The 14557-nt window shown below is 47.3% G+C and overlaps 1 protein-coding gene across 14 annotated transcripts in view; it reads right to left on the bottom strand.

The window, feature by feature from the left end:
- KLC1 (kinesin light chain 1) overlaps nt 1-14557 on the bottom strand; it is a 64543-nt gene that overhangs the window by 11144 nt on the left and 38842 nt on the right. For 5 of the 14 annotated variants that reach the window (XR_013555945.2, XR_013555946.2, XR_014137864.1 and 2 more), the window contains 5 exons: nt 12283-12332; nt 12136-12203; nt 10540-10648; nt 6869-7030; nt 340-470 (listed from right to left, as the gene is read on the bottom strand). Coding sequence is in view for 9 of the 14 variants with exons in the window: in XM_078447795.2 (XP_078303921.1) it covers nt 340-470; nt 6869-7030; nt 10540-10648; nt 12136-12203; nt 12283-12332 (520 nt within the window). In the remaining 5 variants the exon portion in view is untranslated. Of the gene's footprint in view, nt 1-335; nt 471-1479; nt 2066-2765; nt 2817-6868; nt 7031-10539; nt 10649-12135; nt 12204-12282; nt 12333-14557 lie in introns of those variants that run through there. The other 9 variants (XM_078447798.2, XM_078447801.2, XM_078447797.2 and 6 more) reach the window with 9 other exon arrangements.

Below are 14557 nucleotides of genomic sequence, written 5' to 3'. Positions count from 1 at the left end.
ATAAAAACTAATTTTTTTTTTTAACTAAAAATTAATTTTAAAGGATATGAACCAGTGCTAATTTTAAAAAATAAGTAACGCCTGTCTAGAGTAAACAAATGAATACGCTCGGGTGTTTTAATACGAAGTTCCCACTTTCCACCACTAAGGCTTCCTCTGAACATGCCACAAAGTCAAAGATTTGCACAGATGTCTTCTGAAGGCATCCGCCCTCTCGGCCTCTGCACGGAAGGCCCTCGGTCATCCCTCAGCCTGTCCTGGGGGAGGAGGGCCCGCCGGGCACCGCTGTCTTGGGGGAGGAGGGCCCGCCGGGCACCCGGCGGGGCTGCAGATAGTTACCCGGGGTTCCTTGGCTCACTCTCTCGAGAACTTCCTCCCTTCAGCTTCCTAACCAGCTTCTCACTGCTGCGTCTAATGGAAGCCCGGAGTTTGCTAAAGGAGCCACTGCGCTTTAAAGATCCAGTGCCGTCCTGAAAGAAATGTGAACAAATGTGAAACCGCAGACGGTCCTCCGCCGACCTCCCAAGAGGCAGAGCTGCATGAAAACAAGAATTCACGTCACGGCTGACCTACTTGTCTGTGACTTGCTGGCAATGCGACTGCTACAGAAATTACCAACTTGCCATGCATATAAACACACTTGAAATAGAACTCGATCCATTTTAAATCTCATTAAAGATAATCCAATGATCATGAAAACATTTGAACATTAAGAAGTACATTCAAACAAAAAAAAACATCCCCCAAATTTTACTGCTGTTTCAAAACAAAAGGTAACTACACACAGAAAAAGTCTTAAGAAAATGAAGGCTGCTTCTTGGAAGATCACCAAAATCAAATTCCACGTTTAATAAAAACAGAAGCATTTGGGCCACGTAACAGTACTGGACCCCAAACGCTGAGCTGACAGAGACAACTTCTTTTTAACAATTCCATGTAAATACAATACTTAGGTATACTGCTTCTTTAGTAAATTTTATAATTTTGTAAAAATTCTCATGTATTTATTTATTTATTTATAAGTCCCCCCTCCCCGACCCTCCACCAAGGTGGGGCTCAAACTCAAGACCCCAAGATTAAGAGTCGCATGGTCTTCTGACTGAGCCAGCCAGGCGACCCTTCAGTAAGTTTTTTAAAAAGTTTTATTAAATGTTGGATTGTAAGTGAGGTTGGAAAATGAAATAAAACGTTCATTCCATACAAAAACTAAAAACCCTCAAACACCTTGTGGGAAGTAAAAGACTGCCCAGCTTTCATCACAACGGACTCAGACATTAATAAGTGAAACATTTGGCAGTTATCTGGATATGAAAATGAAGAACAGAGAGTAAAAAAAATGTGTCTGTAGCAACTTTTATTCTCAGAATGAATGACTTAGTAAGATTAACAGTAGCCCCATTCCTTCAAGAAGCCACACAATGCCGCATTCCATGGAAAAAGTGAAAAGTCCCACTAAGCAGACAGACACGAAGACACAGGTCAGTTGGAGTGAGTTTATTAGAAGTTAGAAAGACACAAATACACAAATCACTGACCACTTAAGGGTTAGTGGAGAAGAGCCAAGTTGCCAAAATTTCACAGAGACTACACAGCAAATGCTACTTGAGCGAGATCCTAAGGGGAGAGCCCGGGGCCCGGGGGGCCTCACCAGGTCTCGGAGTGCGACGGGGGCGGCACATGCCCTATTCTTACAGCCTAGCTAGCGTCCACGGTCACTGTCATGCCACTGCATCAACACCTGCAGGTACTTCTAACTACCTTTTATCAAAGTGAACAGCTAATCGCTCTTAATTTTTAAACTCATGTATCACACGGTAAATGGTTTTTATTAACACAGTTTATATTACTAAGTACATATCTGGCAAAGCTACATGTACACAGAGATAAGGAACCCCCCGAAAGGACAGCAGCACCGAAAGGAATGGCCAGTCACAGAGAGGTGGAGCTCTGACAAGAATCCTAGGGGGTTGCTACACACAGCAGGCAGCACTGGAGAGGGAAGTAAAGCCGGAGCAGCCGCCCGTCATGCAGGAGACGGTGTGAGCGTCACAGAGGGCAGCTAGGCCTGTCAGACAGAAACGGAGAGAGAGCCCAGTGAAACCGCTGTGAGCAGAGAGCCACCCCCACGAGCGCAGCGCGGCTCACAGTATTTCTAGGTCACGGATCTCGGCGGTGCTCTGAATCGCTTCAGTATCTGGGATTACCTTCTGCCTGCTCCTATCAGCCGGGCACAAAGAGGCACCGGGCCACACGTTATCGGTTACATACATTATTAAGACTAGTTACTCCTGCCATCAAAATTAAATTCCAGTTTCAGAGCATGGCTTGGCACTGTGCTAGAAATCTCCATAGTACTTACTGTAACGAGGTTTTCCGGCAACTGTACATAAAGGAGATCCCACAATGAAATGACTTGACAGTCACCGGAAAAAAAGGCTACACACGGGAATGGCACGTTCATGATCTTTAACTTCGTCGGAAATCCTTCTGCATCCCTAGACTATAAAGTTCTCTCTGAAATCAGGGAGGACTTTCCCTTGAAAGCACTAACAGTTTAGACATTTCAGAAACTTTAAGAAACCACGGACTTTAAGAATCTTCAGCACATTTTAAACATGCAGTCGGTAATCCAAAATAAAATTAGTTATGGAAAATGGATTCCACAGGCAGCAATGCATCCTGGGTCTCAGCAGACCGGAAACCCAATGGTCTTGTACCGAAGCCCCAGACAGCGGGGACCTGAGCCCCTGCCCGCTCTGACTCACCATGGGACGCTGAGCAAGTCATTTAACCAGCCCGAGCTTCATTTTTCTCATCTTTAAAATGGAAAAATAAAATTTGTTACCAACTCCCCACGAATGCTGGGAGGACAAGAAAACATAAGTTCTTGTTGCTCTTTCAGAAAAAGGACATTAAAATGTTAATTCCACAAACCGTGCACCTGCTGTTCGCCCCCCAATTCATCGCTACGCTCCAGCGGTGTTACGTGTAGTGCTCCCGGACTAGACCCTCTGCGGACCGCAGGAGAAGGACTTCACGGTGAACATCCCCCTCCCCCGCAGGCTCACAGGACCTAGGTTCCGGAAGCAGCCCCCCGCTGGGGAAGGGGCGCTGGGGCAGGCTGCCCACCCTCCCCTCGCCATCCAGGACCAGCGGGAAGTGCAGTGGGAACCCACCCCAACCCCGGTGGGCTTCTATTCAGGGAGCCTCTACTACTTCCACTGACTGCCATGAAAGCGTATTTACGTCAAAAAAGTGGGCTCTGAACAGAAGTGTATAGCGTATTGGCTGAGAAACATAGAGCAGTAGTTATTAAGCACAGATTTCAGGTGATTTGCTGTTTTTTGTCACATTCTAGTCGTGTTCCTAATATAACTTTCAAAGGTAAAAAGCCTATTTCTAATTAACAGCACGTACCGTCCCATTCCTCATAATCTCAGGCAAGACTTCAGTGGATCACAAGCTCTCACAAGCACTAACACAGGGAGGCGGGGCGGGCTCCTCCTGAAGGAGCCTGCAGGGCACTGGCAGCGCGAATCGAGACAGAGCGCAGAAGACTGACTTGGGGGCCCTGGGTCCTCCTGTGAGGTCTCCTGGGGCCCTCGTGGCATGGCTGCAGATACGACTGCTTAGTAACTAGGCAGCCCAGGGACTCCCATGTATCTGAAGGGAACCAGCCCTCAGTGAACACAAAGCCAGGTGGACAGAGGGTAAAGGGAATCCGATGTATCAGGAAGCATTCCTGTGCACACAGCATCTGCACTTTTAGCAGGACCATAAAAGAGAACTCAGGCTTCTCCTGACAATGCTTTTCAGAACTGTACACTTTATACAAAAATAAGTTTGAGGAAGTCACATTTTTCAAGCACTTTAATCACAATCTTTATGGTACATACCTAAAAGAACAGAACTGCACTTCCCTAAGAATTTGATCCAAAAATTTCCTATGAATTGTCACCATATATCCAGTAACCTTACTTTTCTTGCATTTTAATAGCACAGAATTCAGTCCTGTGCTGAGACCCAGACTCTCAGTGTCTGCAGGGGGCAACTATGCCTAGTGTGCCTGATCTCGGACTAGCTGCCCTTCGTTTTAGACGTTACTTCTGAGTGTGGAGAATGAGGACACGTACTCAGTCTGGCGTAAGCGGCTCTGATCACGGAACCGGGCAGCCAGGCCTACGCCCGCCATCCTCCCCACTAGACTAGCACTTGCCCGACAGAGCGACACGATGCTTTTTCCTAAGGTAGCGGTTTTTAAACTTTTTAAAGAGCACTGAAACTGTTTTCCAAAGACTTAAAAACTCTAATGCGGAACGCCAACATAAAATCCAGGTGGCATTTTCTCATTATAAATGTAAAACAGGTTCTTGGGATGATAAAATAAGCCAGGAAAACCCTGAAGCCACCAACAGAAACTCACGATTCGTGGCGTGAAATTAGAGAGGACAGGCCTAGCCCTGACGCCCACCTCAACTCCCAACTCGTTTCTAGTTTATCTGGACTGCGTAACACTAGAAACTCTTGCGGCACACTGGTTAGCCCTTGCAGGTGGCAACGGTCCTTAAACCTGTTGCCATCTGGGGGAACTCCGCACTCACACACAGAGGGCAAGGGACACTTATTCTCACACCTGGACAAAGACTAACGTGGGGACTGCGGTCTACCAGCTTCTCACTAGAAGTTGACACTTAAAACGGGCTCATTTGGTTGCACAAAACTACCCCTCACCCAGGTTCACTCAAAAAAAATGCAAGGGTGCATACTGCCTTTTATCAGGTCTCTTCTTAAAGCAGAACAAGGATGCTTTGAAAGTGAAACTTCGACCATGTATCAGGACAGCTCAGTACCACCACCTCAGAAGCTGGGAGCTGTGGCTTTCCCTCAAAGGTGAGGGCGGACGGAATGTGAGCAGGCACCTCGGGGGCCCAGCGGTGCTCACGCCAACCTGGGCGGCTCCCCGCCTGGTTAACCTGGGCAGTTCTCAACTCGCCACTGTTTGAGCTGAGACTCTGAAAAAAGGGATCCTTCTGCTGCTCAAAGCGAGTTTTAGGAAGGACTTAAGATCTGGAATCTAGATTCTCTCAGCCAATGGACCCCACAGCCAATCGATGAGCCCTGTGATGGATCCTGTCAAAGATGCAGAGCTCCTAGTGTCTAATGTCGAGTAAAAAGGGGTCCAAAGCCTGGCGTGTGAGCGTCCTAAGTGAGAGCGTGTCCAAAGTGAGACGGGAAATGTGAAATAATGGAAAGAGGGCCAAGCGTGTGCTCCAGAGGAGTGACTGTTGTGCCCACGGCCTCTGGGACCCCGCGGCAGGCCTGACTAGCTGCCTACGAGCCCTCCACCCTGGATGGGAAGCGCCTCTCCCTCATCCCTGAGTCTCAGTCTTGAAGACGTAACACAACTCCACGTTGTCAATAACTTTATGATAGGATTTCACAGGAAGATTGACCTAGAAATACTGTCTCAAGAAACACCTCCTCCAGAACTTCATTCGAGAGTATCAAATCTGCACCCTGGCTTCCAAAGGCCGGAGAAGGGACGTGGCCCTCTACACAGGCATGCAGGACGACAGGAACCATGGGGAGAGTACAGTACACAGTGTGGCCAGATGTGGGCAAGAGGAGGGCCTGCACCATCATCATTTTGTTTGGACTACAGCCCGACAGGGGGATGGTCAAAGCGGATGCTGATTGGTTGTCTTGGCACAGGAAAACCCAAAGCGAGGCAGCTGCCAGATAAAGACGGTCAAAAGATGTTCTCTCTGAAACTCTGACCCCTAACATTACGTACAAAGTGTCTGCTTAGATTGCTAATCCTTACCAAACCGCTACAGCTATAGAAAAATCCCAAATAAATACACTCAAAAAGATGGAGTATAGAAAAACCCGAAACTACTATTTGGCAAAACATCTGCACCATATCAGCTAATCAAACTGGACCACAACTTCAAAAAATAATAATGATAAAAAAATCGAGAGCGCACCTGGATGTGTTAAAGCTAATCCTGCTTTCAATCCTCTCTGATAAAAGCAAAATCCCACAGATACCAGCTCAATAGACAAAAATATTACCCACGTGTGACCAAAATACACTAGAAAAAAAATGTTCAGAAGGCCACACGCTCTTCGGCAACCACTGGGTAAACAGCAGTGGTAAGAACATCCATAAAGGCAAAGTCGTGAAACCCAGAGGCAGAGCCTGGAGGGATAGGTCCCAAACACAGGCACGGGTTCTGCAGTTCTGCGTCCGAGAACCTCTCGCAGATGATAGTGGGGAGAGATGAGCCCCTGGACCCCCAGGGGAAACATGATATTCAGCACTGAAGTGGGACACGAACAGCAGCCATCCCAACCTGTTCTTTCCTAGAGACAAGTTCTACTTGACAACATCACCTCCCTTTAAGGAATCTGAATTACTTCTAACAAAATCAACAGCAGCCTGGTCAGTGAAATTAGGAGCGCTGGAGTTAGCGATGAAAATGGGTTAAGTTAACAAAGCGAGTTAGTTATCTGCCACGCTAATCCTAATATTAAAATAAATCCAGGTTATGGATTATGCTTTAAATAACCAGGACACTCAATCAGCATTTAAGTGCTCAAAGTTAAGCCAAACAGCTTTCATGGGTTCCTATGGAGAAGAAAATTACCACTTCAAACAAGTAACAGACTTCATCATTAGCAGAAGGTAAAAACTTACAAAAATCTTAATTTTGTACGTAATTTGAGAACAGGAAAGTGTCTGGCACATAAGACAAGAGGAAAGTGCTGGCAGGCACCCCTGCAGGACACTGGCCCAGGCCGCGGCCGGGGGACGCGGGGACAGAGCGCCTGGCCGAGCACGCCGGCGGCTGTGTACTGTACTTACCCCGTTCCACTCTACGCTCATACTCACTTCCTCCCCTCCGTCAGGGCCGCTCTCGTACTTGACCACGTCCACGTTCAGGCTCTCCCGGCTTCTCCGCTTCTCCATGTTCTCAGGGTCATTCAGCACTTCAGCTACTCTCTGTTTGTGAACATTGTCAAGACCCTGTGAGCCAGGCAAGGGGGAAAGGGTTTGATCCATTAGAACTTAAGTTTCGTTCAGGATTTCTAAGATAGTTAAGTTTCACTAAGGAAAAGAAAAACAAAACAGCTCTTAAACACTGGAAAGAAAAACTCAGAGCAGTGATTCTCAGGAAGGTACACCTAACACTTAGGCATTCCACTCGGTTAGTTTTACCTCGAATTTTAAAAAACGATAGGGGCGCCTGGGTGGCTCGGTTGGTTAAGCATCTGACTTCAGCTCAGGTCATGATCTCGCAATTCGTGAGTTCAAGCCCCGCATCCGGCTCTGTGCGGACAGCTCAGAGCCTGGAGCCTGCTTCGGATTCTCTGTCTCCCTCTCTCTCTCTCTCTCTTTCTCTGCCCCTTCCCTGCTCGTGCCCTGTTTCTCTGCCTCTCAAAAATAAATAAACATTAAAAAAAAAAAAACTTTTAAATAAAAAAATAAAAATAAAAAACAACAAACATTGGGCTCCAGCAAGCAAACCGCACACTTCAAGTATTTACAAGGAAATGAACTGACACATACAAACCTGAAACGCCCTCCCCAAGAAAGGACCTGTGGATGGGCAGTTGGGACAGATGTGCCGAAGAGCAAGGACACGTTCAAGACAGAACCTAGGAGGCAGGTACACGAGTGCGGAACCCTCTCAACTTCTCCGTCTGCAAAGTCTCATCAGACATTGCCGGGACAACGCCCAGACGGCCCCAGTGTCAGGGCGAGAGGGCAGCAGCAAGCTCACTTCACTTCACTGCGGCAGGGACGGCCTCCCACAGCACAGACTGTTCTCCGGGTGCGTTTCAGTTCTAACGATCTATACTCTAAATGGGATTTCAACCCCAACAACTCGTGCAAATACTGCGCTGACTCCCATAGGGTCTTTCTCAAAAGGTACAAATCTCAGACAGATGATGTACTAATGTGACTTTACGGTAAAGCGGACGTGCCCCCTCACCAGGCAGGAGGAGACCTTTCTCGGTAAAGCACTGACAATCCCCTTCTTTAAGCTTCTACAACTCCTGATCCCCAGACTCCGCTCAGTTGATATACATCATCCTGGTACTTTAAAACAAAGCCTGGATTGTTGGCACTAATCCTGATGACAGGTCATGGAAGTCTAGAGCTGGGATGAGCATCAAGGCGGTGGAAGCCACCTTCCATCCCCAGGGGTGGCAAACGTGGACACTGTGCCGGAATGCCATGCAGCCCCACACAGCCAGACCCCCACCAGGCCTCCCAATGCCTCCAGGCGCTCTCCCCTGTGCATGCCCAGCTCCCAAGCAGCCTTCCAGAGTCAGAAGACCCAGGAAGTATGGCCAGACTTAAGAAAGGGGCTCCTCCAGGGGCACAGGCTGGGACACATCATTGCTACCAACTCTGCCTGGGTTTTCTCTCCTCAGTCCACACAGATTTTGTTCAGAAAAAGAATTCTAAGGTATACACGGGTCACTTTAACCCCAGACAAAAAGCGGCAATAAACCAGCAAGCACATAATCGCCTCCATATGTACCATTCAAGAGGGAAAAACTTGGGGTGACCGGGTGGCTCAGGTGGTTAGCGGCCAACTCTTTCTTTCCACTCAGGTCATGATCTCATGGTTTGTGAGTCTGAGCCCCACACTGGGCTCTGTGCTGACAGTGCGGAGCCTGCTTGAGACTCTCTCTCCCTGTCTCTCTCTCAAAAATAAAATAAACTTAAAAAAGAGGCGGGGGGCGGAGGGAAAAACTCACACCTGCCTCTCCAGTCCTAAAGAGATAGAAGACAAAACCAAATGTGCCATCTCCACATACGTTTTTATATATTTACACAGACACACATACACATGCTCACGTGTGCACACAAGGTAACACAAAAACACATACACACACAGGGTTAACACCCTTACTCATTACTCTGAAAGCTGCTCATTAAAGGGCACCCCTCCCTCCATCTCCTCACACCGTATTTCACATGACTAAACGCCTCAGTAGATGAAGGAAACGCTCCGATGATCCCATGTTCACCTTCTTGCGAAGCCACCACGCTGCTGTCCATGGTAGCTGCGCCGCCTCACATCCCCACCAGAAGCACATGGGGGCTCCAACTTCTACATCTTTCCCTCGACACCTGTTACATTCTGTGTCGCACTTGAGCCGTCCCCATGGGGGTGAAGCAGGGTGGTGGCTGACGATGGGGAGCACTTCACCCGCCCGCGCCCGTGGGCATCTGTGCACCATCTCTGGAGAAATGTCTGCTCAGCTCCTCCTCCTCTGCTCATTCTTTAACTAGGAAATCCTCCTGTCTCTATACATTCTGGACACTAGAGCATCATCAGATGCGATGTGCAAACACTTCCACCCATTCTGTGGGTATCTTTGTTATCTGAACAGCGTCCTTGAGTGCACACACGTTTCTAATTCTGGTGAATCTAACCGATCGAGGTTTTCGTTTGCTGCTTGTGCTTTCGGTGTCATGGTTATGGTCTGTTTTTTTTTTTTTAAGTAGGCTTCACACCCAGCACGGAGCCCAACGTGGGACTTCAACTCCAGATCCTGAGACCAACGCCTGGTTCGAGTTCAGGGACTTAACCCACTGAGCCACCCAGGCATCCCTATAGTTACGACCTTTTAAATAATATAGTTTTGTTTGTACAAACTAAAATATTAAATATTTTCTAAGTCAAGCTTTTGATAAGTCATATTAAAAAAGACTCATTCGGGGCGTCTGGGTGGCTCAGGCGGTTGGTTGAGTGTCCGACTTCAGCTCAGGTCGTGATCTCACTGCTCATGAGTTCGAGCCCCGCGTCGGGCTCTGTGCTGACGGCTCAGAGCCTGAAGCCTGCTTCTGATTGTGTGTCTCCTTCTCTCTGCCCCTCTCTCACTCATTCACACTGTTTCTTCCTCTCAAAAATAAATAAATATTAAAAAAAAAAAAAAAAAAAGACTCATTCAACCCATTCAATTAAAGCTCTAAGCGGTGAGGGGCGCCTAGGGTGGCTCAGTTGGTTAAGCATCCGACTTCGGCTCAGGTCATAATCTCACAGTTCTTGGGTTCAAGCCCCACATCAGGCTCTGTGCTGACAGCATGGAGCCTGCTTGGTATTCTCTGTCCCCCTCTCTCTCGGCCCCTCCCCTCTCATGCGCGCGCGCGCTCTCTCAAAATAAATACATAAATAAACTTTAAAAAATATCTTGGGGCACCTGAGTGGCTCAGTCAGTTAAGTGTCTGACTTTGGCTCAGGTCATGATCTCACAGTTCTTGGGTTCAAGCCCCACATCAGGCTCTGTGCTGACAGCTTAGAGCCTGGAGCCTGCTTCGGATTCTGTTGTCTCCCTCTCTCTCTGCCCCTCCCCCCCCCACACTGTTTCTTTCTCTCAAAAATAAATATTAAAAACACTCAGCTCTGTCTCTCTCATTCTTAAAAAATAAACATAAAAAAAAAAAAAGTTTTTTTAATTACAAAACAAAAAAACACCTCTAACAGGCGAGTTAAAAATAGAAGGCATGTCACTGACCTGTTTACGGGACCTCATGGCTGCTTCTTCCAATGTTTCCGCAGCTTCAAATTTGCCTTGTCGTCTATAAAGTGCCCCGAGGTTTTTCAAAGTAGTTGTAACAGTCGGACTGTAGGAAAGCCCAGGATACACAGAGTATTAAATACAAGTTTCAGAACTGTCAACAACACATAATCTAAAGGACTAAAAGACACGTTCGTGAGAAACACTTAAGTTTCTACGGTATTTTCTTAAGCAGCAAAATTCTAAAATAGTTCTTCTATCCCAAGGATCCCCTGCCTACCAGTGCTGTGTGAGGCAGTGAGGCGACCCCGACCCTTACCGTAGACTCTCTGAGGGGCCAGGGCACGCTGCACTGAGCCCTGTGGCCGCTGGGACACGCCTGTGTGCTTTCCAGGCTGTGGCTGCCCCCAGGCCCTCTGGCAACAGAAACAGCTGTGCTGGGTGTGGCTAGTAGCCATCATGCCTCCCCTGGGGGCTGAGCTTATTCTTCGCTGGGCAGTAAAGAGGACATGGTATTCCTTAAATTTTTTTTTTTTTTTTTTTTTTAATTTTTTTTTTTCAACGTTTTTTATTTATTTTTGGGACAGAGAGAGACAGAGCATGAACAGGGGAGGGGCAGAGAGAGAGGGAGACACAGAATCGGAAACAGGCTCCAGGCTCCGAGCCATCAGCCCAGAGCCTGACGCGGGGCTCGAACTCACAGACCGCGAGATCGTGACCTGGCTGAAGTCGGACGCTTAACCGACTGCGCCACCCAGGCGCCCCAAAATTTTTTTTTTGTTTGTTTATTTATTTTTGAGACAGAGACAGAGCATGAACGGGGGAGGGGCAGAGAGAGAGGGAGACACAGAATCGGAAGCAGGCTCCAGGCTCTGAGCCGTCAACCCAGAGCCCGACGCGGGGCTCGAACTCACGGACCGCGAGATCGTGACCTGAGCTGAAGTCGGACGCTTAACCGACTGAGCCACCCAGGCGCCCCAAGGACACGGTATTCCTAATGTTGCTGCTCACGGTCTCCCTCCTCTCCACATAGAGGGAGACGGAATGAGCACACAGGAGCCAGAAAGAGTGCGACGTGTGTGAAGAAGAGTGTGTCTCTGCCCATAACCACAGTCTTACTAAGAAACTTGAAATAAACCTAGTTCCTTTTAGCATATGTAAGTACTTCAAGAGGCTTCTTTCTTATTAATAATAGGCGCTTAAGGTACAGAAACAAAGAAACAGGGCCTGAAGGGCTGCGTAGATTACGCATCCCATGCTTGATTTTGGCTCAGGTCACTGATCTCATGGTTCGTGAGTTCAAGCCACACATCAGGCTGACATCATGCTGACAGCATGGAGCCTGCTTTGGATTCTTTCTTTCTCTCTCTGCCCCCGTCCCAAGGCACATGCTCTAGCACTCTCTCCCCGTCTCTCTAAATAAATGAACATTTAAAACACAAAATTACAGGTTTTTGGACGGGAATTTGAAACAACAGGGGACTGTGCAGGCACACCATCTTACGGAACTTTACGTGTTCGGTCATTTACAAGCTGCCCTTAAAGCACCAGCACCTTCCAAGTAATTGTATTTCTCTAGGTAAAAAGACATACCTATCAACTTTGCAGGCTTTGTACCAGCCGCCATATTCTCCAAAAGATGTCCCATCCTTTTGCTTTCCCTAAATTATAACAAATGAGTAATTATTTTTAAAGCAACGTATTCAATTCAGAAAATCTCTCAAAACGTCGTGTTCTTACTTTGCATTCTTCTCTTTCTTCAGCGTGCATCCAAATGGGTTTATTTTCATCTAGGGGAGAAAACATAACATACTATGAAATCGAAGCACGGGAGAGCCCACTGAGGGGAGGCTGTCAGGTTTCAGTGACCGTAGAAACTGCAGAATCAGACGTAACTGCAGAGGTTGGCGGCTGTCTACCGAACCTGACGAATGCTGAGGCTCCTACAACGAAACTTTAGTGCTAGAATCTTCACGTAACACTGGGGAGTATTCAGAATTTGACAAAGCTAGCACTAAACAAAAGTCCAAGAAAAAGGAATAAGGTGCTTGGAGAGAACCTGGCAAAAGATGCGAGATACTCCCTTACGGTCTTAACCTTCCGGAACCTATACCACGCCACTCCATCCAGCGCTTCTAGACAACCGGCGTGTCCACACCACACCACGGAGGGTAAGCAGTCTGAAAAGTGACACTTATGAGAATATTTTTATGACATGAAAAATGTTTAGGGTACAAGTCTGAAGAAAAATAAGCAGTATTTGTGATTATATGTAAAGCATGGTTTTAATCGTGTAAATCAATTGGCACAGAAAGAAGGAAAACTCTTGAAATCATGGGTGACCTTCACCTTCCGTGTCTGCACGCAGGAACCTTTCAAGGACCGGTTTCAGGCTCCCGAGGAAGAAACCTATGCTCACACCAGGTCACCCGCTCACTAACCACCTAACCTGGGCGAAGTCACTTAGTCTACAGTGTCCTCACTCCTAAAATGGATTAAGGTTGGATCCAGTTCACAGGAATGTTCAGAAAATGAAACGAGATCACACACCGAGACTGCCTGACAGAACTATGATTGTTACCTGGCATGTCACAGGACACTAAAGCCTATTTTAAATACTGGTCTTGACAAAGTGAACAGTATGTGAGGCTGCACTGTGGGTGCAGGGTTAGCCGTATCTAACTGAACTATTCCGAACTATTCTGTTGCTGGAATAGCCAACTACACACCAGCTAATAGAGCACGACTCCCAGACAACACAACAGGTCGCACATGTCAGTATGTGCACCGTGAGCAGCAAGGGCCCTGGGAGACTGGAGGTCACACATCGATGGCCACAGGACACACATATCTTGCCCAAAAAGAAATGCCTTCTGTCCTACGCTTTAACATGTGCATGGAAGGCAAATCCAAATACAGGAACACTGCCTTTTTAACTGGAACCCAATTAACTGTGGACTTTATACTACGGTTTTTAGCAAAATGAAGCTAGCAAGTCATAAGGAAACAAATATTCCCCAAGAACAGAATTTTGCAAAAGCAGCATTAAGGAAAGGACCTGAAATCACTACAAAGTCCAGACAGCCTCTGCAGTTAGGCGAGGATATGGAAGCCCCTGTGAACTGTACGACTCTGGGGAGGCACTTGCTGTCCCGTCCTGTGTCAACTGAAACACAATCCACGCTCAGAATGGTGAGCCTGGGGCATTCCTAGATTCTCAGAGAAAAAGAGATTTACCGCTCCACTTACTAACGGGAGGAAAATAATATTACTACACTTCAAAGATCTTTCAAGAGTGGTTTCTAGGAACTCTCTATAAAAGAAAATATTTACTGGGGTGCCTGGGTGGCTCAGTTAGTTCAGCATCCAACTTTGGCTCAGGTCACCATCTCATGGTTCATGAGTTCAAGCCCTGCATTGAGGTCTCTGCTGTCGGCACAGAGCCTGCTTCAGATCCTCTGATTCCCTCCCCCCCGCCCCTCCCCGACTCGTTCTCTAAATAAATAAAAAAACATAAAGAATAAAGGATAAAGAAAACACTTATTAACCAAAACCTCTTTCCCTATGCATTCTGAGGTTTCCTGCACACCAGTAACAACTGTCCTCATTCCAAATGCTTTATGTAACACCTGATGTGTGTGTGTGTGGGGGGGGGGGGGGGTCCCTTATGTAACATACAAACACTGTTTTATTGAGCAATTTAAATCCTACAAAATATTTGTTCTAAAACTGTATTAAGTACCTATGATACTTTAAGGAATATGGAGACAGGCCTTGGCTCTTTAAGGCAGTCTAATAATCCAGTGGGCCTGGGATGGAGTTGACATCTTGCACTTCTGTCTGACAGGTCACAAGTGGTGCTGACGCTACTGATCCCTGCTGGCACTTTGAGAACCAGGATGACAGGACAATCCCAGAACCGTTGATGTCTCCAGAGAGACTTTCTGGAGTTAATGCTCTGAACTGTGCATGAAGCAAGGCTGGACTCTGGAGAGGGCAACGAGGCAAGATGTGG

The sequence above is a fragment of the Panthera onca genome, chromosome B3 (assembly GCF_046562875.1).
Source record: "Panthera onca isolate mPanOnc1 chromosome B3, mPanOnc1 haplotype 2, whole genome shotgun sequence".
Classification (NCBI taxonomy): domain Eukaryota; kingdom Metazoa; phylum Chordata; class Mammalia; order Carnivora; family Felidae; genus Panthera; species Panthera onca.
Note: the sequence above shows the minus strand (reverse complement) of the source record. Positions and strands in the feature narration are given on the sequence as shown.